This window comes from Pelobates fuscus, chromosome 6, assembly GCF_036172605.1.
Source record: "Pelobates fuscus isolate aPelFus1 chromosome 6, aPelFus1.pri, whole genome shotgun sequence".
Lineage (NCBI taxonomy): Eukaryota > Metazoa > Chordata > Amphibia > Anura > Pelobatidae > Pelobates > Pelobates fuscus.
In genome coordinates, this window is record NC_086322.1 from 143031915 (window position 1) to 143059360 (window position 27446).

At 40.2% G+C, this 27446-nt stretch overlaps 1 protein-coding gene across 2 annotated transcripts in view; it reads left to right on the forward strand.

The window, feature by feature from the left end:
- Nucleotides 1–27446, forward strand: part of TBCK (TBC1 domain containing kinase) — a 252372-nt gene that overhangs the window by 135944 nt on the left and 88982 nt on the right. For both annotated transcript variants that reach the window (XM_063458388.1, XM_063458389.1), the window contains exon 23: nucleotides 23089–23267. In XM_063458388.1, coding sequence (XP_063314458.1) covers nucleotides 23089–23267 — 179 coding nt within the window. The remainder of the gene's footprint in view (nucleotides 1–23088; nucleotides 23268–27446) is intronic.

A 27446-nucleotide genomic window follows, 5' to 3' on the forward strand; every position in this document is an offset into this window, starting at 1 on the left:
AATTCTTCCATCAGATTGCTGATTGTGAAGAAAAATTCTTCCCTCCACGGAACATATTTCCATTACTCCAAATTCCAGTGGCGCCGTGCATTATACCACTACAGCCGGAGCTTGGCATTGTTCATGTTTATGTGAGGCTTGTTTACAGCTGCTCGCCAATGGAAACACTTTTTATGAAGCTCCCTACTCACAGTTGTTATGCTGATGTGACTTCCAGAAGCAGTTTGGTACTCTGTTGTGGATGATTATAAAGAGGGGTGATTATATTAAGTTTTTATAGAGCCTTGGGAGTACCCTTAAGCATCTGTGTCAAAATTCACAAGTGCTTTGTTCTTAGGGCATACAGCACCACATACGTATATGCTTTGCAGCATCTAAACTCTTTATTAATGTTAAGATCTCATGGACACACAGTCTGTGGCAGTTCTGTATTTGTTTGGTACAACTCTAATAATCAAAGAGCCTAAAAGTTAAGTCCAGAGCATCTGAGATTTCAGAATCTGCTTAATGTTGCAAATGTCTTTGTTCTGTATGTGAGACTGCTGCTTGGAGTGTTCGTTTAATGGCATCTTATTTTAGGTGCGCTACCGGAGAGAAAACAGGGTTTGATAAAGTCATTGAAAAAATGCAAATCCCATTGTTTATTAGAAGACCTTTACTGATCAAAATGGGGCGTTGTGGTTCAAGAGACAGATGGGTTTATTTGGATAACGAAATAAGTCACATGTGCATCTACCTGGATTTATGACCAGTATTAGGAGATCGCACCCATATAGAAGAAAATTCTCCAGTTGCTGCTAGAGCTAGGGAATCTGTCAAGGCTTTTTCGTTCTAGATAGGGTTGTCATGCGACACTGATTGCAGGCAGTTTTCACATATTGAAGCGACACTGCAATCCTTAAATGTTAAAGCTGTGGAAATAAGAAAACTGCAGTGGAGATTAAGGTTTCATAAAATGTAAGTTTCAAAGCATTGATTGGATCCAAATGGAGGAGTTGTTTTATTATTATTTCTGCTCTTGTACCTATAGTAAAAGAAATCCTCATGTACAGAATAAATATGCAGCTTTAGATTTGACATTTGTATTTTGCTGTAGTCTTTTGTACTCTTGTCAAGAAGAAAACTTATTTCTTGTAAGATTTAGAATAAGTGGTTCAAACATCCTCTTGTGGGCCCATCATGCAGATTGATTTGATTTATACCTCAGTCAGAAGATACACATTTGATTCTTCAACAATAAAGCACAAATATATGCCTTTTTATTTACTGTGTCAAGTGCAGGCTGCACAAGGTAAGTAGTGAATGCTAACATTGTAAATTAATTTCATTGGTAGAAATACAAGGTAAGAGAGGAATAATTAACCCTGTATAACAGATTTACTTGTAATGTTAAAGGAACACTTCAAGAACCAAAAAGCACTACAGCTTGCTATCTTGGTTATATTGCCAGCATTGCTCTGGACACCCCCTCTCAACCCCCCATTGTGAGGAGTCAAACCCTTTTGAAGAGTTTGACTTGTTACCTGGATCAATTGGGCACTGCTCCGTGCATTCACTACTATCACTGGAGAGCCAGAAGTCCCAAGGCATGAACTTGCGTTGTCTCATTAGGGTTTAGCTCAAGAAGCCTTATTCCCAGATTATAGCAGCATATACTGATGGTTAATACCCAAGCTCAACAGATGGATAAGAAAAAACAGCAACCACTGTATATGCAAAAATAGAAAATATGTTAATTTACGAAACATGCATAAGGACTTTGTGTCCAGAATTAGTCTTTTCTGTGACTTTACATCTTGATAACGCTTGCCATAAAGTTTTAGATGATGACCAGATACCTGATCTGCCAACAGTAACTGGAGAGGCGTTGGCCAAAGAAGTCCAAACTGGACACTGGCCTGATAGATTGAGGCTTTATCCCTCGAAGAGGAGCCTTACCTTGGACTTGATAAGCATTAGATATGGGTAACTATCCATCTTGAAATCTAGATGATTTTCTGAGTTTCTTAGTCTTTTTTAAATATGTGCCTAGGTATTGCGTAACATCCAAATTGTGCCAGTTTCGTTCTTCCTGTGTGGTAGGAGAGGGTAAAATTGGCCTCTTGGTTTAGGTGAATCTTCATAACCATGAGATCAATCCAGTTCCATGAGAAGCCTGGAACTGATCTGATCACTGCCCTCTCTGTGAATGGAGGATCATGTGAAAAGACATGTACTTTAAACATTCACCAAGCAAGGTTAAGAGCCAAGAAAAGAATAGTCTTTAAGGTAAGCATCATTTGTGGAATTGAGTACACTGGTTCACATGGCTGCATTGAGAAGGCAATACTGATCTTAAAAGGGGGGCTTATCAGAATTATCACTCTTAAAAAGGAATGACAGATGTGTCCCTTGCCTAACTTGTTTCTATAATATCAGGACTAGTTGAGATTGGAATATGAGTACTTTATCTAGACCTGCCTGAAGAAAATTGAGAATGTTGCACAGATTCGGAATTTGACGTGGAATGTTTTCTTATTTTTAGAAGTGCCGTGACTACTGATGCTGTGAGAACTTTGTGCTCAGATTTTTCTCTTCTTTGTCTTCATGCTGTTAAGAGTAGGGAATCTGGTCGACCCTGAACCAACAGACCTTTTACAGAGAGGAAGATTCCAAGGAGGTCATAGTAGAGGTTTACTCCAAGCACCATGACCATTTCAGTGAAGTGGAAATAAAACTAAATAAATAAATGAGCTAGTGAGAAGAAAAATAGAACAATGTATAAGCCTTTTAATAAAACAGGCCAATGACCTAACCTGGAGAACAGTAGCAAAAAGACCGGGCTGGGGAAGCTGGAGCCTACTATAGAATTTAGCCATTTTGTTCCCGGTCATGTTGTCTGTCTTGCAATGTGTAGGATACATACACTGCAGGAGAAAAAGTCATTGTTTTGATGAATTGACCGACCTCCAGAAGCATGTGTTCTGCTGCATACTGCACAGCAGTAATTTTCATATGGTCCCTGTCTGCAAAAATAAGTAATAGGAGTGCAGGGAATTATGATGAATCTGGAAACCTTAGTCCACTGTCAGTCATGAACCATTGAGTGGATATTTGAGTAGTCTTCAATAGTGCTTGCTAAGTTGTAAAACTCTTCAGATGATGTTAGTGATATGCCTTTTATAGCAATGGTAGACAAATGATCCACGCATTAAATTACACAAAAAGAGAGCTATTTAAACACCATCCCTAGTAATGTATTTTTTAGTCATCTCCTGGGATTCTCTGCATTTATTATTCTGAGACAGTTTCCACCTAAAATAGGAATCTTCCAGACATTGTGTGGATGCACCAGAAGATATTGTTGAGCCTTAAACAACCTTAAAATTACTAACAAATCAATCATGAGCCAATGGAATTGTGTAATGCTAATCAAACAATACTTTCATCATATTAGAGAAACACTCCAAGCACTACAACCACCACAGCTCGCTGATAGCTCTGATCACCTTCAACCACTGAGCTAACTGATGTTCTTGCTTAGATATTTAGTAGTTTGTTTTATAAAGTGATTATTCCCATACCTGTTCTCCAATACTCCAATATTTGAGGATTTTTTAATTTCTAAGTTCTTTTCCTTATAAATATGAATAAAACATGTGCTCTTTAGATTATTTTGGGGATATCAAACCTAATATCAAGTAGAAAGAGTACACCCAAACATTTCAAAATACAAAAACAGTCTACTGAGAAACAAACACACACTATGCATATATTGATATTTTTTATTTGTTTTATTGAATTAACCTCACTGCCCTATGTTAATATGTATCTATCTAAAGTGTCAACAATCTCTGCTTTACAATTGTAATCAAAAATATTCAGCCCCCATCAAAAATCAGGTTTATTGTCAAAATGTACAGCCTTTCAGCTGTTTGCAATGAACAAATCAAACAAAAGCATTTGAAGTAGCTCAACACAACAAATGCTTCAAGTGCGGGACTTTTGCAGTCACTCAAGAGTTTTTCACAACCTGCCTTCTCAGAAATCTGGTTGCAGCAATGGATAGCTTCCTTTTTCTATTCCAGGTAGTGTAACCACTGTTCATTCAACTTTGAACTATGCTTCCAGTGGTGTTTCTAGGAACATTCAGTGACTTCGCTATTTTTTTTTGTATCCTGTTCCTTGTTTGTGAAGGGCAATGAACATGTGCTTGTTTGTGAACCATTCTTTTGACTTGGCCATATTTCTAACATGCATTCAAACATGACACACAACAAACCCCTAGCCAGTTAAGGTATTTCAAGTGTTTCAACTCAAGCACACCTGGTGCAACTAATGACGCCCTTGATTAGTTGCATCAGGTGTGCTTGAGACCTCACCTGTTTTGCATATTTGTGCTGTTGTGACAGATAATTTTCAGTGGATTGAAGATTTTTGAGACTAGAGAAGTCATTATAAGTTGCATTTCAGTTGAATTTGGGCAAACCACTTAAAGCATTTGTTGTATTGAGCTATTTCATTTGCTTTTGTTTGACTTGTTCATTGCAAACAGCTAAAAGTGTAAATTGTGACAATAAACCTGATTTTAATGGGTGTTGAATAGAGATGTCCCGAACGGTTCGCTGGCGAATAGTTCCTGGCGAACATAGCTTATGTTCGGTCCGCCCCCTATTCGTCATCATTGAGTAAGCTTTGACCCTGTACCTCACGGTCAGCAGACACATTCCAGCCAATCAGCAGCAGACCCTCCCACCTCCTGGACAGCATCCATTTTAGATTCATTCGGAAACTGCATTCTTTTTTTTTTTTTTTTTTATAATTTTTTTTTTTTTTAGACAGAAGTGTGTTATATTTGAGCATGCTAGGCTGAACGTGCGTATATCATGGCTAGTTGCACTGAGGGTATGAGTATATAGCAGTACATTGTTGTGAAAGATGGCTGTCATGTTTAGGGTGTAGCTTGCACGTTATCAACTGTGTATTTATATCAGCAGCTCCACCACTAGTTGTAAATCAAGTGTGAGTCACCCCATGAGATGAGACTAGTGAATAACATAATACATGAACGGTTAAGGTAAAGGCATGTAAGGAACTACGACAATAAACTCTTTAGGAGGTGAAATAATGACATGTTTAAACGCTTGCTACTTTACGATTAGTTAATGTGCAGAGAGCAGTTCATGTGATCAAAGGCATGGTGTGGAGGATCAGCTATAGTGGGACATGCTTGGCAGGCTACTGTTTACTGTTTGTTCTAATCCGATCCCTTCTGGGCGCCAGGTGCAGACCCTGGGAGTCCCTGTTACCTGGGTGCCGGGTTCGCGGCTTGAGGTGGTGGAAGCTTGTTTTGTCGGGTGGTCGGATCTGTCCCGGTGGTGCTTCACGTCCGGTGCGGGATTGTGGTGGCTTAAGGTGGAGGCGAGTGCTTGACATGGGGCAGGCTCTGCATTTCTGTTTGTGCCTCCGGTCCCGTCTTCGACGCCTTTTGCGTTGGTGGATTTTAATGGGAACTGCTTCGCTTAGCTGTAGTGGAGCTTGTTGGGGCTGTGGTGGAGCTTGTTGGGGCTTCCTGCTTGTTATTTGCTTCCAAAAATGATTAAAGAGTCTGTCCAGCTTAGACTCAATATCCTGCCATGCTTTGCTGGTACCAGGAGGACACGCGGCTGCCGCCATATTGGGAGAGTCGCAGATGAGTATGTCAGCCTGCGCGGCTGTGCTCTGTGCGTCCATTAGCTCCAGACAGCCTCTCAGGGGTGGACCGGGATAACCCCCACCGGTCCGAGGGGGGGGGGGTAACGGAGCTCCTGCCGGGAAGTAGCTGCTCCTGGGCATCCCAGGATCGGGAGATCGGCCGCCTCTCCCACCCGGTGAGCACCAGGCCACACTTGCCATGCGAAGGTAAGTAAGACTCTGTCGAGTTGCTGACCGCTATTAAGCATGTTGGGTCGGTCAGGTAGGAGCAACATTGCTGGGTCATCCCCTTCTGGGGTGAAATTTGTTTGCTGATAGCTGCTTAAAGTGAGATATTGAGAGAGCTCACACGAAGTGCGTCTTTCCTCCATGACAGCTAGGCCCCGCCCCCCGGAAGCTGCATTCTTAGTGAGAGGAGGGACAGTGTAGCTGCTGCTGATTTAATAGGGAAATCGATAGCTAGGCTAGTGTATTCAGTGTCCACTACAGTCCTGAAGGACTCATCTGATCTCTGCTGTAAGGACAGCACCCCAAAAAGCCCTTTTTAGGGCTAGAACATCAGTCTGCTTTTTTTTTTTCCTGTGTAATCTAATTGCAGTTGCCTGCCTGCCAGCGTGTGTGTCAGGCTCACAGCGTATACTGTGCCCACTTGCCCAGTGCCACCACTCATATCTGGTGTCACAATAGCTTAAAAAAATAAAAAAAACTTTTTTGACTGTAATATAATAGCAGTCAGTTTCCTTCACACGTGTGCGTTTCAGGGCCTGCCAGGGCACAGTGTCACACCAGTGCAACTCATATCTGGTGTAACAGTAGTGTACATTTAAAAAAAAAAAATACAGGGGGCTTGTTGTCACCTTTCGGGGACCCTTGGTGTTGTACGTGGCTGGGTGGAGGAAGAGACCTTCAATGACATCAGTGAGGACAAGGAACGGGACATGGCTAGCTTGGTATCCAACCTTGTGCAAATGGGGAGTTTGCGATTGTGCAAATGGACTGTTTGCGGTTGTTTGTGGTGTGTTAAACAGGGAGTTTGGTCTGTCACTGTGAAGCGGGCGTAACCCGTACACTACCTGATCGATACAACATCATACCTGATGTTTTAAAGCACATTATTCCAAACAATTTAGGAATGTTAGGTGATTTATGCCCTTTATGGATTAAAACCAGACTCTGCATCAACTATGTAATTTTCCATGGGAGTTTTGCCATGGTTCCCCCTCCGGCATGCCACAGTCCAGGTGTTAGTCCCCTTGAAACAACTTTTCCATCACTATTGTGGCCAGAAAGAGTCCCTGTGGGTTTTAAAATTCGCCTGCCTATTGAAGTCTATGGCGGTTCGCCCGGTTCGCTCGTTCACGAACATTTGCGGAAGTTCGCGTTCGCCGTTTGCGAACGGAAAATTTTATGTTTGCGACATCGCTAGTGTTGAATAATTCTGATTACAACTGTATGTACCATTTATAGATCAACTCCTTTCCTATGTTTTCAGTTGAAGTGGTATTCACTAAAGCGAGAATTGGAATTTAAAATTAATTTAACATTTTAGATAACTTGCTAATAACAATGTATTTAACTAAAATGTAATTTAAAACAAGTGCTATGTATCTTTTTTTACACAAAATGATTTCTAAACACATTTATTGTAGTTTAGAGACACATTACATTATTATTACTTTGGAGTTTTGTTTTACACAGAATTAATCATACTTACCAACAATATGGAGCTCTTAGAAAAGAGGGATGGGGATTTAGGCTAAAATAGGGACTGTTCCTCCTAAACAGCGACACTGTAAGGCAAGCATGTCAAGCCCGCGGACCGCCTGCAGCCCACAAGGGACATCTTTGCGGCCCGGCGAGCCGCGAGTACATGCTGAGTGTTATAGCAGAGTAGGCACATGCTTTCCCCACATTGCAGGTGCCTACTCTGCTAAAACTTTCCTGGCCGTGGAGAAGGGCCAGCGATGGATCTCAGTGTTCCGGCTCCTCACTGCTCCCTCGCGCACGCCATCTGTAGTGCAGCCGGGCGCCAGAATATGACGTCATATTCCAGCACCCGGCACCACTAAACCGCGTGAGGGAGCAGTGACGAGCAGATAGAATGACCCCAGGGAGATGCCCCACATCAGCTCTAAAAGGTAGGGAGCAATAAAGTAAAGTATGTATGTGTGTCTGTCTGTCTGTCAGTGTGTGTGTGTGTGTGTGTCTGTGTGTGGGTCAGTGTTGCATTGGCTGCGACTGGACAGTGGAGTACTTGGAGGTGCATGGAGGCACGCAACTCCACATCGCCATTTGGGGTATACCAGAGGCCGTACTCCGGAGTCGCATACTGGCAGCGGCAATGTGAGTGGGGTCTGCTTGTTGGCTAGAGGGGGGTGCTGGGATTTAGTAAAGTGGGAGGACTGGGATTAAGAATATGGGGGGGGGGGGGACTGGGATTTAGTAAAGGGGGATGCTGGTTTTTTTTGGTTTTTTTTAATACTGTAATTTTCTAAATAAACCTACGTTTCTATAAAAATGTAAGGTTTTTTTTGTTTTTGCGGCCCACATAAACCTAAACCTTGTTTATGTGTAACGCGCTAGACTTTGAGTTTGACATGCTTGCTGTAAGGGTATGGGATCTCTGCTGTCTATAGCATTAAGAGTGCAGATCGTTGACAAGAAGGTAAAATACATGAGGGGTAAACTGTAGTGAAGATACCAACAACCCAATAAAATCTGAGTAAAGAACAAATGCAGAAACAAAGTGGACATGCATATTATTCATTATGTATACACACGCTTAGCATATGAACTCGTTCATGCAGGTCATGTGGTAGAGCATGCATGCGTCCTGTGGGATAGGTCGTTCTTCTTTTCACTTAGATTCTATGTGTGTATCTTGTTTCCTACCTGACATTAATTTTAATTAGCTAGTTATTGTGTGAAAGCCCTTGTTTCAACTTCCTTGTGTTTCTGTAAGACTGTAGGCTTTCCTTTGTGTCAGACAGGCCTCAAGGCATGACCTAGTGGAATAACAAATTAGCACAGTTATTGTTCTCGAAAGAATAGATGATGTTCGCTTTGTGTAGAGTGCATCCATATTCTGAGAGGCCTGCAAGTGTTGCTCATTCACTGCTAGGCAAGTTTCTAACCACCTCTGTTTGGGCTCTGAGGTGTGATACCAGGCTTTTAATTTACTGCTCTCACACATTACACACAATGCATTTATGTTGTAGACTAAAGCTTGTGTTTTAAAGGAACATGTTTGCTTCCGTGCCTTTTTTATGCACTGTTTATAGCAAGGTACATACAATTACCACATATTTACTACCTCTTAATGTCAGCGATGGGTTTAATCTAGGTTAAATAGAGCTCCTCATCAAAGTAAAAACAAGTATCAGTTATTCTAAAGTATGAGTAACTTAATCCTTCAGTACTAAGGCAGAGAAATGTAGAGTACATATCTGGCTGCAGTGTTGAAATTAATCGTAAGTTATGATTTCATTAAAATTATTAATCATTTTGAACCATCAGTAAGACCCCAAAGAGACTGAATGGGACATTCTTTGGGAGAAAACGCACAAAGAATGAAGGTTGTTTTGAATTCATGTTAACAGCAATGAATTGATGTTATATCTGTCAACATAAGAAATCAACACCCCTGTAGATCTGTCTGCAACATAATAAAACCCTGAAAAATAAGTGTATTTAAAAAAAGTACATTAGTAACAAAGGCCCCAGTTAGAAATGATCTGTGTTAAATATCTGATACAAATCAAGGGACTAATATATTACTAAAACAGAGAATGTGAGAACTCTGAAAATGTGCAAAACCTCATAGGTTTGCCCTTCAGTTAGTCATTGGTCAGATCTCAAAAACCTTTTGCTCACTTGTGGCATTACAGAGAGAACCTATATAATGTGCATATCAGACCGATCCTATCCATAAAGGCAGTTCAGATCCAAAATACATGTCTGCATGTAAGATGCAGCAATCGTGGATGATCATTTTGGCCTTCTTTGGACCTCGTTAGCGAAGTGTAGCTGATAAACCTCTAGGCACAGTGAGCACAGGGTTCACATCTCAATTGCCGTATAGTTTAGCTTACACTATAGTCACCAAAGCAACTTTAGCTTAATGAAGCAGTTTTGGTGTATAGACCAGGCCCCTAAAGTTTCACTGCTCAGTTCCCTGCTATTTAATAGTTATATCACTTTTCCTTCTAGCCACACACCCCTTAGCTGTGACTAACAGAGCCTGCATGAAAAAACATCGTCTGGGGTTGCTGTGTCTCTCGTGCAGAGGGAACTTGCTGGCATTTCGGATCTGGACTGCCCGTATGGGTGGGACCAGTCTGATATGTTTCAGAGAAGTTCTCTCTGTAATGGCACAAGATGAGCAAAAAACAGCTTGAGAACTGAGCGGTGACTGACCGAAGGGCAGGCTATTTCAGCTGCTGCCCGTTCTCCGTATTCTCTTGCGACCCATTTTTTACTCTCCACAAGTTTAAGGGATAATCCAGACGTGGACCCCTTACTCACGGTGCCTAGGGAGATATCAGCTATGTCTCACTGATGATGCCTAACAAGGCTGAAACGATCGTCTGGGGTTGCTGTGTCTCTCGTGCAGAGGGAACTTGCTGGCATTTCGGATCTGGACTGCCTGTATGGGTGGGACCAGTCTGATATGTTTCAGAGAAGTACTCTCTGTAATGGCACAAGATGAGCAAAAAAACAGCTTGAGAACTGAGCGGTGACTGACCGAAGGGCAGGCTAATTCTGCTGCTGCCCGTTCTCAGTATTCTCTTGCGACCCATTTTTTACTCGCATGGTTTAATTTTCATTGTTATAACCTGCTATAAACGTTTTTACCTCCTGCGCTGTGAAATTTACTTTAATCATATACAGGAGGCTCCTGCAAGGTGTAATACACTATTAACAGTGCAGGGGATAATACCTTCTAAATTAAACAGAATTTGCAATAAAGTGTAAACAGATCTTGCTTTACAGGAAGTGTTTAGGAAGGTTGTGCAAGTCACATGCAGGGAGGTGTGACTAGAGCTGCATAAACAAAGCGTTTTAACTTCTAAGTGGCAGAGAATTGAGCGGTGAGACTGCAGGTGCATGATCTATACACCAAAATTGCTTCATTAATCTAAAGTTGTTTTGTATAGTGTCTCTTTAAGTAAATGCATTGCAACAAAACCAGATAATATGAGAACTCTGAGAACCGGCAAAAGCTCAGAGAAACCTCAGTAGCTTCCCCTATTTAGTCCCTGCTTAGGTCTCGAAAATGTTTTTGCCAAAAGGATCCTGGCAAGTTTCCTATGCATGTGAGATCCAACAAGCCCAGACACCCCCATGGGTTCAGTCTGATTTGCATGTGATATAGGTTCTCTCTGTAATGGCACATGTGAGCAAGAATTTACCGCAGGGCAACCTATTGAGGTTTCTCTGAGCTTTTGATCTGTTTTTCCTGAAGTGCATTTGCTTAGAATCCAGATATATATCACATGCTCACTGTGCATAGAGGTGTTTCAGCTACACTTCGCTGACAAGGCCCAAAGAAGGTAATATCTGGGCTTGCTGTATCTCTCAAACTAACCAGCATGACATATCTGGACTACCCTTATAGATGGGATCAGTCTGATATGCAAATAGTATAGGTTCTCTGCAGTGGCACATGTGAGAAAAAACTTTTTGAGACCTGAGCTAGGATTACCAAAGGGTAAGTTTCTTTGATTTTGACCGTTCTCAAAGTTCTTATATTTTCTGTTTATGCTGCAATAATATATAACCTCATCTCTTTCGAACGTCTCTGGGAGGCACATTTCCAGTGGATTTCTCTATTCACCCGATTTATCCCTGCAGGCTTGCGGTTACCCAAAAGAGGGCTTTAATATTCCACTTACCATTAGCCATTGGCGACTGAGAATTTAGCACTGCGAGTAGAAATTCACTCATAGTGAGTGTCGTCCTGGCTTGCTTAGGCAAGTAGTAGTTTAAGACTTTAACATTTAAGCCCTGACCTAGAACAATAGTTATGACTGCAAATGAAGCGGGTAAAAGGCAGTGTTTTTTGTTTTTTTAAATTCTTTATTTTTGTTGTGCAATGAAAATACAGGCAAGCTTGCAATGCCACGACAGCCAGAGCAAGTAGGACAAAAAATATGAGAGAAACATTTGTATGACATTTCAGCACAATTTTATAACAACATAACATAAGGATAGGCTAAGCGAATATGTCTAGACTTAGGATACATTCTATTGGTCAGAATAATCAAGGAACACAAGCTACCCATTTGTGATAAAGCTCTAAGAAGGTTAAAATGCTTAAAACTGGCTAGACATAAAGTTTATAACAGGCTGGCTACACATAATTTGTACACCCCATGTTTGTCTTATTAAGAGTTAAGAAGTATGTAGAGACCCCTTCCTGTCTCAACAGAGAAATTTACCTTTTTGCTGATACTGGCAAGGTGATATGTAAGTTTTATAGCCCTATTTAGGGTTAATAAATATGTAGGGGTTTATAAAACACCCCTTCATGTCTCATTAGAGATGTTTACACTTCGTCTGATACCATCAAAGTTTATTGTATGCTTAGAAGCCCTATAAAGGGTTAATTGTGATAGGGTTTATAAAATACCCCTTCCTGTCTCATTGGAGATTCTTGGCTGATATCAGAAAATCTAATAGCTAGTGTAGGACTCACCTTTTGGGGCTTGCTTTGACGCAGCAGGTGAGATTATATTCAAATGGCCATTGGAATAAAACTAAAGAGCCTCCATTTTGTTTAAATGTACATAGGGATTTGGGCCAGAGCGCAGGTAATGCTCTCTTTGTTTTGGCTACACATAAGGCTAGCTAGACAGGAGATAAAGGCTATGAGTATGAATTTACATGCTAATTATGAACCTGATAGACCACTGGAACTGCGCTCAGTTTTTGTTTGGCTTAGCTATGAGTTAATAAAAGAAAAAACAACAGGTCATCATAAACAGAGAGGTGTGACAGCTGTGCAGAGAACAGACCTCAACTAGTCGCATGGTTAAGTGCCAATTAGCTTTTAGGCTGCTTCTCTGGTGTCAGAAGCAGCCTATCCCTGCAAGTGGCATAGTTGGCATGTGGGCAGGAATGTCCAGGAGGGGAGTAAGGTAGAGGCCCCTTCCAGCCCCAAGCCTGTGTGTGGGCTGGCATCTTGTAACCACGGCCTCTGAGTCTCTGTGAGTCCAAGTCTTTTCCACTTAAGGGTAACAGGAGACCCTGATGTTGCGTAGCCGCCGATGGCGGTTTGTCTTCTGTCTGCGTGGGCAATGCTTTAAAGGACAACCCCTGATGGCCGTCAGCCTAGGTGGGCGAGCTTTGGTGAACACAGGTGGCTGTATATTTGCTATGCCCGAAGGGGCTCCACTCACCTCCCGGTTGCTGCTCTCCTGGTTGTCACTCTCTAAGGACCGCTCCAACATGCTAGAACAGTCCTGCCTGGGCTGCATAGGTTTATAATGTGTGTACTTGTGGGATATGGGCGAATAACCCCCATCGGTCTAAAGGTGGGGGAGGGGAGATGGGGCTGCAAGGAGTTGCCTCAAGGGCACAGCCTGTGCAGAACAGGAGTTTGGCTGCCTCTCCCGCCAGGCAGCGCTGGAGAACCCCAAAAACAACACAGAGCTTCTCAGCAGGCTCCCGAACCAGGTAGGTTGCGTTAGAAGTCAGATTAGGTTTTTGGGAGTCAGTGTAGTAGCTCAATTTTAAAAACATCAAGTGTGAAAATAATAAAGGCTTGAAACAGCTGCTACTGCCACACACCAGTAAAACCATTAACATTAACACGAGAATGGCAGAGATGGCAAAACTGCACTTATCTAAATGGGAAATCTGACATGTTAATAATTTATTTCCATATGTCTGTCAATCCAACACCACAGCAGCGGACTCCATATGTAATAGGCACTGGAGTTCAAACTCGAGATCTAAACTCTAGATACCAATTATTACATAATTAGGTCATAATGCCATGTAGTGACACTTCACGGTATATATCCAGTCTTATAAAAGTGATCTTGCAACATTCTGAATATGTCAGTGTCTTAGCCAAGGCTAATTGCTAATTAGTCTTGAAATATCTTTAGTGATTTTACACAAGTTCTCATTTGGGTCGAAATGTTTCCAGTTCACTGTTACAGGTTTAAACATAATTCACTGAACTACATGTTGTGGGTTAGTTCTTTTTACATAAAGCTAAGGGCAAGCAGACAGTTATTTATGTTTATAAAATAATTATGTGCTTTATTGTACCTAGGGACGTAGGGATTTATATCTTAAATAACACAAACAATACACTATACCAAACCTTCACAGTTACTGAGAATACTACTAGGCGAACATTAAGGAATTTAATTTGTGTGGAGTTTGAAATGTCACAGTCAAGGTGCCAGGGCCACTGCTTAACGTTCAACCTTAAGTTCAACCTTAGCTATAACAGCTCCCAAGGTAGTAAATATATAATTTATCATAAAGATAAGTTATTTAACTTTGGTGCATTACTTACCTGGTGTTCCTTACTCCAGTGCTTCCAGTCCCAGAGGGTCTGTGGAAGTTACACTATTGTACCACCTACCCGTCACTGCCACCCCTTTCTGTAGTGATTGGCTGGGTCTGTGGCCTCTCCACCAAGCGGGCAGTTCTCACTGATGATGCCAATACGCTGACTTAACTTTTAGAATATCAACACTAGAATATTCTATAACTTCATGCATGTGTGAGAATCGATTGCTGGGGGACTAGCACAGTGATAGGAGCAGACAAACGCCGGTTGGTTGTTTTTTTTGCATATTTTAGTACTTTATATGTACAATTCTTTATAATAGAAGTTGTCGATTCCAGCTTTGAATACAACTTTAAGGTGAACATTTAAATGTAAAGCTGGAAACAAAATATAGCTAGTAAAATACTGAGGGGAAAAAAACACACTTGTGCTGTCAATGAGGCAGAGAGAGAGTTCTCCTCCCTTATCCAAAAGATCCAAGTGGTTACCACGGTGATCTGTGTCATGCAGTCTATGAAATCAAATGACGCAAATCACTAAATGATTCTTGAGTGCAGCCTGGGAAATTCTCAGCCAGGTCATTTATATGGGCTGTCAGCCCTTTACTACTTTTACCAATGACAATGACAGATTTATTGATAGCTTAAAGGTGAATTAGGGACAGACTAAAGGAACAAATGATGCCTGAAAAAATAGAGCTATATTAGGTGTGTGCATGCACACCCGTTCCAAAGAAAACAGTACAAAAACATTCATGAATTTTGTTGACGTATACCTGTCAAAAGAGAGCATAGAACTTCCTCTATACACTATCCTATGTATTGCATATATTTGATTGTATCATTTAATCATTTATTTATTTACTGTCTGATTCTAGTTTTATGGCACTGGCAAAAACTCCAAAAAATAATTTGACTCCCAGCAGGTAATGCCCTGCCCCCCAAATTCACTCACAGGGTGGGGCAATCAGTATAATTTAGGTGCCGTAGCAGTAGTAACTGAGAGTCTCAAGAGCTGAAGATGGTTGCCATATCTGCCTAGCAGAGAATCCCCTGGGAACATGTGTTTATTTAGGAATTACCAAATGCAAATTAGTTGTAACTAAGTACTAACTCTGGCATGTTTAAGATAATATTAAAGCTAAAGCAATGGGTGTCACAGGAATGCTCCCACTTTACTTCAGTGCACTTTTGATTCTCTGGTTCGCCACTTAGAAACCCTCCCTGCATATTCAGATCATGTTGGGCTCTACCACTTATAAAACAATAACATTTGCCTCTGGTTCAAGATCCCGCTACATCTCTACCTGTGCTTATGTGCTTCCTCTTTGTGGAATTCAATAAATAGCTGTTTAACTTGTCTAAATTAGAGGCCTTAGTGCCTAGACACTCTTTCCCATTCATAACTATATATATATATGTTGTATTTCTTTGTTATTTTATATAATATTATGCCATTAGCAAAATCTATCAATTATCTTGATTACTTTAATAAACCCTATACCTAGAGGCTATTTTCACTGACCAAACAAGATGCTTTCCTATGGGGAAATAGCAAATAGCTGACACTGGATGTCCTCATGCACAGCGTGAGGATGTCCAGCGTCAGCGGACCAAAAGTCCAGTAACATTCTGGAAGCGCCTCTAGTGGCTGTCTCGTAGACAACCACTGGAGACAAACATAGTACTCTCAAACTGCAATGTTTTACATTGCAGCGCTAAGTGCAATGGGGACACTGTACCCAGACCTTCAATGAGTTGAAGTGGTCTGGGTCCTGATAATGTTCCTTTAATAAGCTGAAAATTAGGTGCTGTCATATTATTATGCCCCATAGAGATAGCAGCCCCCACTACCGTAGCACTTATCCTTCCTGATTCCAATTGATGTAACCCTCTACTTAGTGCACCTAATGCATCGAGAGTTATAGCAGACCCCAGTTGGACATTCACTTAAGTGACCCCACTCCTTTTCCGACCCCCAATGCCATAGCATACAGTGACTTGTCTCACCAATTGTATACACATTTCCAAACACAAAACTAAAATCTTCCTCCTGCACATAGTCCTATTTGCAAATATGCAACTTTGCCCTATTACTTTAACAGACTGAGACTGAGACTGAATAAATCCATTGGACATACTCATACTTTTCTCAGTACGAGCTAACCGTCCCTTCAGAATCATGTAAAACAAGTAATTCACAAATGACCACACTTCTTCCTAATCTAAAAACCACTGCTTTCACTCACTGTTCTTGATGGGACCAATGTCACATCCTTAATGAGCCATCTTACGTTGTCTATGCATTGCCTTGTCCAATTATACAAACATTCTAGAAACATTTACTAGAGTATTTACAGTTCCTGAAATTCTCCTAACCAGACTTACAGTAACTGCTGACTACACCATATTTGAGATACCAACCTCTTCATCAAACAAGCATATTAAATGTTGGTTCTATCTGAATTTGCTAGAAAAACTATGCTACATATCTGAATGAGTCCATTGTCATTCTCCATACAATTGTTCAAAGATGAGTATCTTGATCCTGAGGAAAGTCCCAGAGAGGACTGAAACGTCGATCTATGGATCACAACTTTTGAATAAAGGAATTTATTCTATCTAAGACTGTGAGTGCAGACGAAGTTTGTGTTTTACTTCAATTGTACAAAGATAATATGTGCTTCTGTGATGGGATTCCAGCATGGTCAAAATTTAGTAGGCCGAAATCTCCACATGGCATATGCTAATTAGTATCTGATTACAAACAGTTGGATGAGTCGTAAGTGGAGAGCACATTCCTTTGTCTGTAAGTGCCATGTGGTCTGCCCATATAAGGTGATCCTGAATATCCTGCGTGCTGATTGGTCTGAGGAATATAGGAGGGGTTATGCTGTATGTGAGTGGAAAAGGCTGCTAACAAAAGGCCTCTGCACCATGCTTTCTGTCTCTCAGATTTTTTTGGAACAGGAGTTCATCTGAGACCCGATCGGTGTGTAAATAAAAGACCTGTTACTTCCTGAATAGACTTGTGTCCATCTCTCTATGTTTGGCTTCTGCAATTGATTACGGTAACACTTCCTCTATCAAATAGAGTAACTAAGACACTTTAACTACCCTGGAGACCAAAACACACACTTTTTTTGTCCAAACTTGGACCCATATATCCCCTTGCTAGGCATCCACACAGTAAACATAGATTCGTGGGATTTCATGCCCTAGTGAACTAATCTGTGTTTGGGGGAATGCCCCCAAACGAAGACCTGCTTGCTTTATTACCGGGGTTTTTTCCCGAAAATTAAGACGTCCCCCAAAAATAAGCCCTAGTGCGTTTTTTGGAGCACAAATGAATATAAGACCCAGTCTTATTTTCTGGGGAAAACTGTAAAACCACTACTTGGTATATGAATAAATTTTTGTAGGTCATTTTGTTGATTAATTGTTTTGTTTTTTCATTTCTTCAAAATATTATTACATAACACATCCACAGATACTACAGTATGTTGCCATATTTGTATAACTGTTTGCACTGCACAAAAAATTGTTAAAGGGCCCTTAATGTATGCTCCAGGCATAGTTTAAGGTGCCAGGAGGTTCCGACAAACTGGCACGTATTTGCTTGCAGCTGCAGCAATGTGCAAAGATTGCAGCAGCTACAAGCCCCTCGGTGTCAAACATTAAAGGAGGCAGCTATACTTATTAAGTTATAGCCATTGATTCTGCCCAGTAGTAGTGGGAGTTTATGCACAGGCTTGTTTCTCTGTGCCTATTCTTCCTAGTCTGCCTACAAAAATATCTGTACTGTGTACACACAATATATGTGCTAATTAAATTGATGCAAAGTGCTTATCTTCAGGGGTTTATGGTGTATGCTCAACCCCAGTGGGGATCCAGCATGGTAGTATCCCTTTAATGTGACATATGTCCCCTGCAATAGAGGAATTATGTATAGGTAAAATGTATTTCCTGCACAACTCATCATTTAATTTAAGTATGACAATCTGCACTTTATCATCTTAATCTTTGATTTATTTCAAATCCAGGGCCGGTGCAAGGATTTTTGCCACCCTAGGCAAAAACATTTTTTTGCTGCTCTGCCCACGATGTTACATCACAATGCCCCACCTTTTTTAACATTTGCATTCATCAAAAGTGTTATATGTTGCAATTAAGTCTATTTAGAATAGTAGATAATAACTTGCCAATGCTAAAGAAACAAGCTACAGTGGTACTGGTGCATATGGTCTCCCTTTAACCCCTTAAGGACACATGACATGTGTGACATGTCATGATTCCCTTTTATTCCAGAAGTTTGGTCCTTAAGGGGTTAAGGTCAAAATAGCCAAACTTGCAACTGGTTAAATTGGGGTGTTTTCCCTGTTTAGATATTGTGAAATTCACTTTGATTTCCCCAACATTTACATTTTTATGAATAAACCTGTTAAAGCATAGCTCAAAATGTACATTTCACGAAAGAGACATTTCAAGCACCATTACCACTACATTGCACAGTGATGCCCCCCACTCCTTGCCTGGCCCTGCCTTCAGTCCATCAGCCAAAGAGCCAGAAGATCAGTGCGTTAGCTGAGCCAGAGCACGTCGGTTGATGTAGTGGTGGTGGGGAGCAGCTTAAAGAAACACTACTGTCAGGAACACAAACATGTATCCCTGACACTATGGTGCAAAAATAAGTATTTAGGTGCCGGGCCCCCCTCTCCATCTTGATGATCTCCAATTCCTATAGAAAAGCATTAAGAGGCTATTGCACATGCGCGGCAAAACTCTGCACCAATCAGCATCTCCTCACAGAGATGAATTGAATCAATGCATCTCTAAGGTGAACGTTTAGCTCCTCCATGCATAGTGTGGAAACGCATAATGACACCATAAAACCTGTACATGGGGGGTACTGTTTTACTCGGAAGACTTTGCTGAACACAAATATTAGTGTTTCAAAACCGTAAAATGTATTACATGATATCGTCAGTGAAAGTGAAATTTTTTGCATTTTTCACACACAAATGGCACTTACACGGACGATATAATTGTTGTGATACGTTTTACTGTTTTGAAAACACTAATATTTGTGTTCAGCGAAGTCTCCTGAGTATAACAGTACCCTTCATGTACAGGTTTTATGGTGGTTTACAAAGTCAAATATAAGGCTTGCGTTTCAGTTTTTTCACATTGAAATTTGCCAGATTGGTTACGTTGACTTCGAGACCATATGGTAGCCCAGGAATAGGAATTACCCCCATGATGGCATACCATTTGCAAAAGTAGACAACCCAAGGTTTTGCAAATGGGGTATGTCCAGTCTTTTTTAGTAGCCACTTGGTCACAAACGCTGGCCATAATTGGCGTTTAAATTATCTTTTTGCATTTTTCACACACAGACAAATATTAACACTAACATTTCAAGTTTTTGTTTACGCTTTGTTTTGATCACAACGTGTACATTTGGCTCAGTCTTTAAGGGGTTAACACAAATAAAAAAAATAAAAAAACCACACACACACACAAACACACAGAAATTGAAACTAAATTGCTTCCAGTGATGAGCTACCTTCCTAGAATATCTTATGAGTGCTTGTAAATGGGTTTCACAAAACCACATACATTTTCACTCATTATGGATCTTTACACTTGGCATGTGTATACTAAATAGTATACTCTCAATACTAGCTGATATGTCATGTGATACTAGATCAATAGGCCAGTGAAGCCATTATAGGTGAATATGACCTTTATCATTTTTGTTGTATCTGTGTGTGGCAGACACCTTGCTTGCTACAATTGTAAAAAGTCAGTTCTTCACACCTTTTACTATAATTAGGATTTGATGAGTTGTTGGGGGCAGTGGGGAGGGTGACAAGTGCATGTTTTTGTTTTTTTAGAGCGGCACTGTCACTGCCTTGGAACCCTTGATGGTGACATTCCTGCTGGGGGTCCGGTACCAAGGAAAGGTGAGTTCTTCTTACCTGAACCTGTCCCTTGTGGACACCGCCATATTCTACCGGCTGGTCAACTCCACTGCTGTACTCTCACACATGCGTAAAAGTAAAGCATTGAGGTCTATGGAGAATCCCGCAAGCTCGAGATGGATGATAATTCCATGTAGCTGTCACTGGTGACAGCTGGTTGATTGACACTTCTTGATGTAGCTCTGCCCAGTGTCACGAAGTATCAGGTAGAGAAAAAATACATAAGACAAAGTAATTCCTATTTTGTCTTGTGTTTTTGTTTAGAAATAGAAGAAAAGAAAGGCAGAGTAGGAAAGAGGAAGCGGCTGTAAAAACGTAAGTACAGTGTGACAGTGCTGCTTTAACCCCTTAAGGACCAAACTTCTGGAATAAAAGGGAATCATGACGTGTCACACACGTCATGTGTCCTTAAGGGGTTAAAAGGGACACTATAGTCACCGGAACAACTTTAGCTTAATGAAGCAGTTTTGGTGTATAGAACGTGCCCCTACAGCCTCACTGCTCAATCCTCTGCCATTTAGGAGTTAAATCCCTTTGTTTGTGAACCCTAGTCACACCTCCCTGCATGTGACTTGCACAGCCTTCCATAAACACTTCCTGTATAGAGAGCCCTATTTAGGCTTTCTTTATTGCAAGTTCTGTTTAATTAAGATTTTCTTATCCCCTGCCATGTTAATAGCTTGCTAGACCCCGCAAGAGCCTCCTTTATGTGATTAAAGTTCAATTTAGAGATTGAGATACGATTATTTAAGGTAAATTACATCTGTTTGAAAGTGAAACCAGTTTTTTTTTTCATGCAGGCTCTGTCAATCATAGCCAGGGGAGGTGTGGCTAGGGCTGCATAAACAGAAACAAAGTGATTTAACTCCTAAATGACAGTGAACTGAGCAGTGAAATTGCAGGGGAATGATCTATACACTAAAACTGCTTTATTTAGCTAAAGTAATGTAGGTGACTATAGTGTTCCTTTAATGTTGCATTGGTAGATTTTTATAGTATTTATGGAGTGTAACAAACGTATCTAACAAGAGCTTTGATTTATAGCAGTGGTTTACAAACCCATCCTTAAAAAGGATGTGAAACATATTTATCTAAGATAGTTCTTGTTTTAGTCAATTCAGTATACACTATGGTAGTATATGCAGGGGTTAAATATGCAGCAGAGTTAAATAAAAATCCACTGGCCTTCAAGCTGCAAACTGAGAATGGATTTTGATGCAAGTTAAGTGCAAGTTAACCTTTGATTCAGTGCACAAGTACAAGTCCACCAGTTATGGTGCCTAGAGTGCACCATTTGCAAATTGTTTAACAACTTACCTGGGGTCAGCCAGGCATCAGTCATTAGTCGCTGACTACAGGAGAACCAGAAGCTATCTGCTCTGAGCAAGCCCAGCAGTGTAGGACTTGGCTTATTAAATAAGGGAGCTCAGCTAACGCTTTAGCCAACTAATCCGCTACACAATTTGGCAAGCAGAAGCTTAGTGCATGAGCTTCAAGCTCCCCAGGAAAATATTATTGAACCCCCCCATGGATCCAAGGTAAGTTGTCAAACTGTTTGCAAATAGTCTGACTACTTTCATTTGAGGGCACTCCCGACACTAGAACCATTACAGCGCACTTTTGATTTTCCTTTAAATCTCATTTTATATCACTTCATATAATCCCATTTTAATTTGGTTTTGATGCCAAAGTTTCTTAACATGTGACACTTATTTTTATTTATTCACCTCATGGGTGAAAATATTACCATTTGTCATGTATTACCTCTAACACAAGACTAACTGTAACTAACAATTATGCGTGGCTACACAAAACCTGCTCTTTTTCAGAGGTCCACTGCCAATATACTATTCCTTATCAGATGTATTCTTACGTCATTTCTAGAACATTTCATTTTTATGATCTTAATCACCGTTATTAAACAATTATCACATTTTATTTATATTTTAGATTTGCTAATAAAAAATTTATTATTTAAAACAATCTATAGAATCCAATAAAAATTACACTCTCTAGTGCATCTGTGTACCACAAAACATATGAGTTAAAAAAGCTAAGCAGCGGGTCTCATAAATCCGCTCTGTGGTGTAGATGACTTTAGTCCAAAGAAGTGTCCGTTCTTTAATTTTGAACAAAACAATCACAAATCATTCTGCTTTCTCGCATCCTAATATGTCTTACCTCAAAAGAACATGATGAATCGCTGATTGTACTTGTTCAAGACGGTGACGCTTTCATCATTATAAATCATTTCATTACACAGCAACGCACCGCTGCCTACAACTCCACATTTAAACAGGTTGTGTTATAATTTGCTGATAAAGCGTCTCTGTCCCTCTGCCGCCAGCTAAGAGATCCCTTCCTCTCACCCCCTTAAACTTTGCAGACCCTGCAAGCGGTACAACTTACCCTTTTTGTCATAGTGCTTGTCATACTGGATCTTCTTTTTTGGCTCCACCATTAGAAAGGGCCTAAGTGGCGCCTTGAAATGTTCTTTCTTGGACATATGTGTGAAATCACAGTGAATTCCTGAGAAATAACTGTCCACCTTTAATATATTTGTGCATTTTTCTCTTCCTATAGATAAACAATATATCAAGTAACACCCAGAATATACCGGCGAATGCATTACAAATTAATAATATTATCACTGTAGGTCCTGTGCCAGCTCTGCATATGTAATTGCGTACATGCATCGTAGAAACATAGTGATTCCTTAAATGCTAAATAGATGTAAGAATTATACAGTTTATCATTAAACATTGAAATGTACGTATTTTCAGTGCATTGAAAAATGACGTCACCAGCTTATTAACTGTACACTGTGCATGTTGCATTATACCTGCTGAACAAACTAAGATCCCATGACAGGCAGTTTATTGTCTACTTGTTTTCTCTGCAGAAATAGATATTGAACGATGTGTACGAGAGTCAATCAACCTGTTCTGCTGGACGCCAAAGAGTGCTACATATAGACAGCACGCTCAGACACCAAAGCAAGCTGGAGGTGACAGCAATGGCATGAGCAGATCACCAACCACCTTCACTGCTGATTTTGAGGACTCTTCCAAAACTGACTTGGTAAGCGCATTTGTTTGAGGACAAACTCAGTATGTTTTGATGAAATTATGACAGAGCAGCATGTTTCTAGGTATAATGACCAATGTCATACATAGGTGCTTTATCCATTAGCAGACAGATGTAGGAGAGAAGTTGTATCTGCTCATGATAAGAGAATAAATTAACTTATGTAATGAAGCCACCAATAGTAAAACCAGGATGAATAGCTAAAAAGCACAAAACAACTAATTTGCATCCAAGACAAAATCTAGTACACAATAAAATAAGTATTTATTTGCTTATCCTTTGCAGAAACATTTGGGTTGGTGGGTTTAAATTACTAGAGTTGACAAGACAAATTCTGGAAGGTTAAAGGAACACTATATGGTCAGGAATAGAAACATGTATTCCTGACCCTATAGTGTTAAAAAACACAATTTAGCCCCCTTGCCTCCTACCGGGTCACCTTAAATATAGCAAAATCTTACTTTTAATCCAGTCTGCTGCTGCAGGCTCCACCCCTGATCTGCCTGCTTGGCTGATTTTATCAAAAGTGTTGATCAAAAGCCAATCACAATGATTTGCCATATGAAAGCATTGTATTGGCTGAGACTGTCAATGAGGCAGATCAGGGCAGAGCCAGCGCAAGCCAAACACAACCATGGCAAATCAGCATCTCCTCAAAGAGATGCATTGAATTAATGCATCTTTAAGAGGAAAGTTTAGTGTCTCAATGCAGGGTGGAGACACTAAATGGCAGTTATGCACACTGTGCAGCGCTGCCTCAGGAAGCACCTCTAGCAGCATCTGAGGTGTGGCCAGTGGAGGTATCCCTAGGCTGTAATGTAAACACTGCATTTTCTCTGAAAATACTTTGTTTACTGCAAAAAGCCTGAAGGGAATGATCATACTCACCAGAACATATACAATAAGCTGTAGTTGTTTTGGTGACTATAGTGTCCCTTTAACCCCTTAAGGACACATGACATGTGTGACATGTCATGATTCCCTTTTATTCCAGAAGTCCTTAAGGGGTTAAGTTTAGGATAATATTTTGATTGGTTGCAGCTACTGGAGCTGTGCTGAATTAGGGGAGAAGGTGTTCATTCTCGCTGTAATAGTGTTTTAATAGGATTGTGATTTTTTTAAATATATATATATATAATTATATGCTATGAAATAGAAGCCTCATTAATGTTTAGATTAAATTTAAGTCAAGATTTTATGAGCAACATCTTGGAGAGATGATAAAAGTGTGTGTAACTACATTTCTTATTTTGCTTTACTTTTTATATTCCTGATTAAAGTGTAAAGCTGTATACCATTTAAAGGTGTGGTAATATGATGAGAGATATTTTCCTACCAGGTTCCAGTAGCTTTCTAAAACTACTGAAAGTTGAAAGGCATGTTAGCAAGTCTAGAATGATTTCTGCTGCATGAGACTTTGTGAAGGAGATTGTGCCAATTTTGGTGTCTAAGACTTTGTGTGGGTCGTTAACAGCTTATGAAGCTCCATCAGTGGCAAGAGTTTCAAATCATCAATGGCTGCAGAGCCTTTCTCTCTCAAGCTAAAGCTTTGAAACTTGCATTTGCTCCCACCATTAGCATCTTACCGTGTACACTTTAGACTAGATAATGGGTTATTGTTGTAGTCTGGTAAGGTGAACCTCTCTTTATCTCTGCTAGTGACAGTATCTCAGGGTCCGATTGTTGCTGCATGCTTGCAGACAGAATGCTCTTGTTATGTGAAACAGAAGTTGTTACCTCACTGAATAGAGCCGAGGACTGTTACTATCAAGATTATCCTCCGCGGGCTCCTTAACGAATCATACAGGTGCCATTCCTACACTTTAATAATGACCTATTCAGTGATTGTGATTACCTACAAACAGGAAACGTTTCTTAGGATTATACCAGGGCGTTAACAGCTAAACCACATTTAAACATTTTAATTCTCTCGGGTACCGAGTAGGACAAAAAGCTATACCATCTTAATACTTTATATACAATATCTTCAAAGCTAGTTTTGTATACTTGATTTATACAAGACTTTGGTTTGCACGGAGTTTGGTTTTTATTGTTTTTACATACATATGAGGATGAGATGAACACTCTGAGCACTCTCACCGGAGAGACTATCACTTTACCATTTGTATGATGCCCACAGCAGTATTATTTTTGGTAGTAGGTTTTTGCAGTGCTAGCAACAACTGAGGTATAGCTACTCATTCCATCCTTTGGGGGCTTAGCTTCCTGCTCATGTGGCTCTCCTAGATTTTAACAGTTGACCTTTGCAGAACAGGGTCTCTTTTGAGTTGAATCCTCTGTGGAATGAGGGTTCCATGAGTGAGATTCTTTTGTTACCTGTAGCATTTAGTGCAGGGGTAGGCAACATTTGGCACTTCAGATGTTGTGGACTACATCTCCCACAATGCTCTTACAGCCGTAATGTTAGCAAAGCATCATGGCTTTGCCAAAACATCTGCAGTGCCAGAGGTTGCCTTTTCCTGCCCTAGTGTATGATACACTTTTGAAGATAATTAGATTTCCTTATACATACATATTTACAATCCCACCTTCCCTAGTATTTAACAAGCATCATTTGCTTTTGTTACTTGGTACCATGGGCACTGAAGAATAAAGCGTGAAGTGTGCTTTGTAGCTTTTTTCTTGCTTACGTTTTTCCTATCTGCTACATATAGTCTCCCTAACTTTAGTCCCTCACAAATACTGAAGACTTACTTACCAGTTGGAAGTTTTCCCTTGTTTTTAGTTTCCTCCCATTCCTTCTTTTTTTTTTTTTTTGTGAATAAAAATGTGACAATGAAAATACACAGGTGTTAGATGTGCTCTTAGCACCATGCCAACTTCTTTACAACACCATGAAATAAAACCCTCATTAATATTTTAATTCCATTTACTATTCATATTACTTACCTTTCTATGAAGTAAGTAAGTCTTTGACAGAAAGCGTCAGTATTGAACCCAGGGACAAAGGAAGAGACAGCAGGGCCAGGTGAACGGGTTTCAACCTTAAGGTAAGACGGTGCCCAGGATCTCAGACATTATAAAGACTTTTTTAAGATCATCATCATTATGGTACCCTGAAGAGTCCTTAAATAACATGTAATTAATGCTGACATTATGATAACGGTCCCTGGGCACAGACAAAAGAGCTTGGTAATTTGCAAATGTTTTACACTGTCTGTAAAGACGGGCACCAAAACCATTTCATTCAGATGAATTAGTGTCTAAAATGTCCTTTTAAATTATTTTTAACCATATCAGTTCTTTAGACACAGAGAAAGTGGGTCCTCTTTAACGCCGCTTTCAATTGGACCTCTTGCTACTCCTATAGTGATCAGAGATCTAAATTGGCAGCTGCTAAAAAGTAGAGACCCAATACATACGACGGATTAGGCATTCTTTCAAGTGAAATTTTATGGTTTAAAACATTCTTATGAAAGTCAGTTAAAAAAAACTATTCAATCAACTTAAGGTTCTAGATACCATATTTTTAAAGAAGTCAATTTTGAAGTACAATGAGCAACGTGCCTTTGTGTCAGAAGGTGTATCAGAGAAACTGTCACATAAGAGATATGGTGTATGATACTTTTGTATATGTACCACTAATTTTGTGTTTGCTTGGACTGCTTTTATCTATATGTATCTTGCTGTGTATGGAAATTCCAGTGTGTACTATGGAGGTGTATCGGTAGTGGTGTTTAGGAATGCGTGCAGGAGAGCTGCTGTATTGAAGCCAAACAGAAGAGTAGCATGCATGTTTAAAAACTGGCTACAGATGAAACAAGTAGTATCAGCATAATTATCCTGCATGGATTCAGAACACTGCACAATTGAGATGTATTAGGCAAACAGTAATGAATTTGGAATAACTTCTAAGAGAGCAGGAGGACAGGAGCATCTGTGGAATGTTAGAGACTTCCACTTGCATAGATAAGTTGTAACTTTAGTATACTTGGCATATTTAGTACTTGTGTGTAGATCACATAACCTTTTTTATGCAGGACAGCACCAGTTCAATTTACAGATGGCAAATACAAATCATCGATTGGAAGTGCATAGTATTTGCTGCATTTTGCACTTCCATTAAACAAAGTTTAGTTACCAGAGCTTCTCATCCCAGTTTGAACATAATTGAGGTAATTGTCCGTTCCTTGGTTTAAGATTGCTATTCAG